The sequence below is a fragment of the Poecilia formosa genome, unplaced genomic scaffold, assembly GCF_000485575.1.
Source record: "Poecilia formosa unplaced genomic scaffold, Poecilia_formosa-5.1.2 Scaffold862, whole genome shotgun sequence".
Classification (NCBI taxonomy): domain Eukaryota; kingdom Metazoa; phylum Chordata; class Actinopteri; order Cyprinodontiformes; family Poeciliidae; genus Poecilia; species Poecilia formosa.
Window position 1 is genome coordinate 57,618 of NW_006800801.1, and position 2,328 is coordinate 59,945.

Sequence of the window (2,328 nt, forward strand, 5' to 3'; positions counted from 1 at the left end):
CACACACAGGGGAACATGTGAACTTTGCCAGGCAAAAATTGGCCCACTGCAACTCTTTGCTTCATTAAAGTAGCACAAGTTTCATTTATTTCTGTAAAAAGAAAATAACTAACAATAAAATATTTCTTTAAAAAAAAAACAACAACTCTGAAATGTATGTTTGGAGAAGAGTCAGACTTGCCTGCAGTTTGTTAGTTGCAGATGAAATGTGATCAGATCAGGGTGAGATCAGGCAGAATCAGTTTTCTCTCATTATCTGTTGATGACATCTAGTGGCAGAGAGGCAGAACTACAGCCTGACTTTGTATATAGTTTCCATTAGACAGAAGTGAATTGATTTCGGACTGCTTGGTTTGATTTTATTGCTTTTAGTTGCCTGATGTGAATGCACCAATCCATTTATTCTCTGCGATGAATGAATAAATGACTGAATGAATAAAATGACTGTTTTTACAGCAACACTTTAAAAACACGGAATCATTTTCATTTTAGGATTACTGTGTTTTCTTTTGATGATCGACATCAATCATCATGTTATGACATCTTTTTAATCATCAGTTAAAAAGATGTCATAACATCTTTTTAAAGATGTCATTACATCTTTTTAACTTTCTGTATAGCTCCTTTAAGTTTCTTCTGATTTCTCTGCAGTTTTTGCTGACAAGAGGAATATGCCTACTCAACACGTTAGTAGGAAAGAACAGAGGAAACTGTACACCTCATTGGCATATGAGGTAAGAAGATCAAGACTACATTATTGCTGTAAAAGTGCCAAACGTTTATTATTTGTCTGAACAATTCTAATGAATCATCTTTCCAATTAGACCCATTTAAACATATACTTATGTTTTCAAACTTAAATGAACACCCTTCAGGTCAAACTGGCGAACACCCTTCAGGTCAAACTGGCCTTGGGCCTGGAAGATTACTAGATTTGTATGTTTGACTAAAAATTACCATGATGTTGTAAAAGCAAAGGCATCTCAACCAGTATCAGTTTTGGACTGTAAACTGTAGAAGTGATCAACTGGAAAATGGTCCAGATTACATTGTGCCTATTTTAATTACATATACCCAAAACAAAGCATCTCTGACTTTCTCACACCAAAACGTTTGCCCTATCATTTTGATTGGAGTTGACTCCTGGTATTTGTGAGGTCAGTGATCACAACCGCTTGAGACCCCCTCTAAAACAGCTTTGAACTGTTCAAACTGGGTCCACTCTATATGGTTAGGTCCAAAGTCAGTCATACTCCTGGTAGATTTAGATTAAATCTATCAGTGAGAATGCATTACTGTTCTTCTGGATAGTTATGCTATATCTTTTGTCCGATTGGTATACTCCCAATAAAGAAGCTAGACATGTCTTAGGAAAATGGATTCCGCGTGTAACAAAATAATGTGATAGCAGACCCACAGTATAAGTGTTTGGGGTTAAATGAGGCCTCTGCCTTTTCTGATTTGACTTGGTGACTTTAGCATGTGGAGATGACATAGTGGGTTCTTCTGGAAAGTTTCCCAATCCTTCAATATCACTGCCTAACCTTCATGCCACAATCATTTTTATTCAAGAAAACTGGCGTGTAGGAAGAGTCTTCACTTCACTGGGTTGGATGAAAGATGCAGCATAAATTTGTTATGAAGTATGACATGCCAGATAAGCTATGACTGCTCGAAGCATGCAACTTTGATGTTTTCCCTTGCATTGCCTTGCCTTTTAATAAGTGTTTTTTATTTATATGCAATGGTGGAATCAAATCCTAAATGCTGAACTTAGCATGCCTGCAGAAATGCTCTAGATTTTTCTCTGGCTTTGCAATGCCTCGTACCTATTTTGCACTGTTAAACTGATTTTCTTTGTCAAACAGAATGCACACAGCATAATGATTCATTAGTAGGAAAGTAACTTAGATGAAAACTAACAGATGCAAGTTTATTACTAAACTAAAGTCATTCCAAGAGTAATGGTGTGTTCCAGTTACCTGCGCTGGGTACTCAGAGTTAGGTGTGAATCAGACCGACGGTAACATTGTAGTTAAGAAGTCATATTTTCAACATGGCATAAACATTGTTTGCAATAGTTCTACTTTTGGAATTACAGTGCTTGGAGTCACACAAATCTATGAAAAAGAATCAAGCTCCTCTGCCTCCTTCCTGCTGTCATACTACCATCTGCAGCATCTGACTGGTTCTTCCTGTCAGAAGAACCAATCAGAGCCAAGAGGAGGGCTCTGATTGCCCTGTCAATCATGTACGTGTAGCCGGTTCCATCCGACTCATCTGTTGTTTGTACTCTGCGTTGTGTGTGTAGGTGAAGAAAGAAACCAG

General features: G+C 37.6%; 1 protein-coding gene across 3 annotated transcripts in view; it reads left to right on the forward strand.

The window, feature by feature from the left end:
• The window catches only part of LOC103131867 (phospholipid phosphatase-related protein type 5-like), a 16,931-nt gene that overhangs the window by 5,446 nt on the left and 9,157 nt on the right, over positions 1-2,328 (forward strand). For all 3 annotated transcript variants that reach the window (XM_016666963.1, XM_016666965.1, XM_016666964.1), the window contains exon 2: positions 652-734. In XM_016666963.1, coding sequence (XP_016522449.1) covers positions 652-734 — 83 coding nt within the window. The remainder of the gene's footprint in view (positions 1-651; positions 735-2,328) is intronic.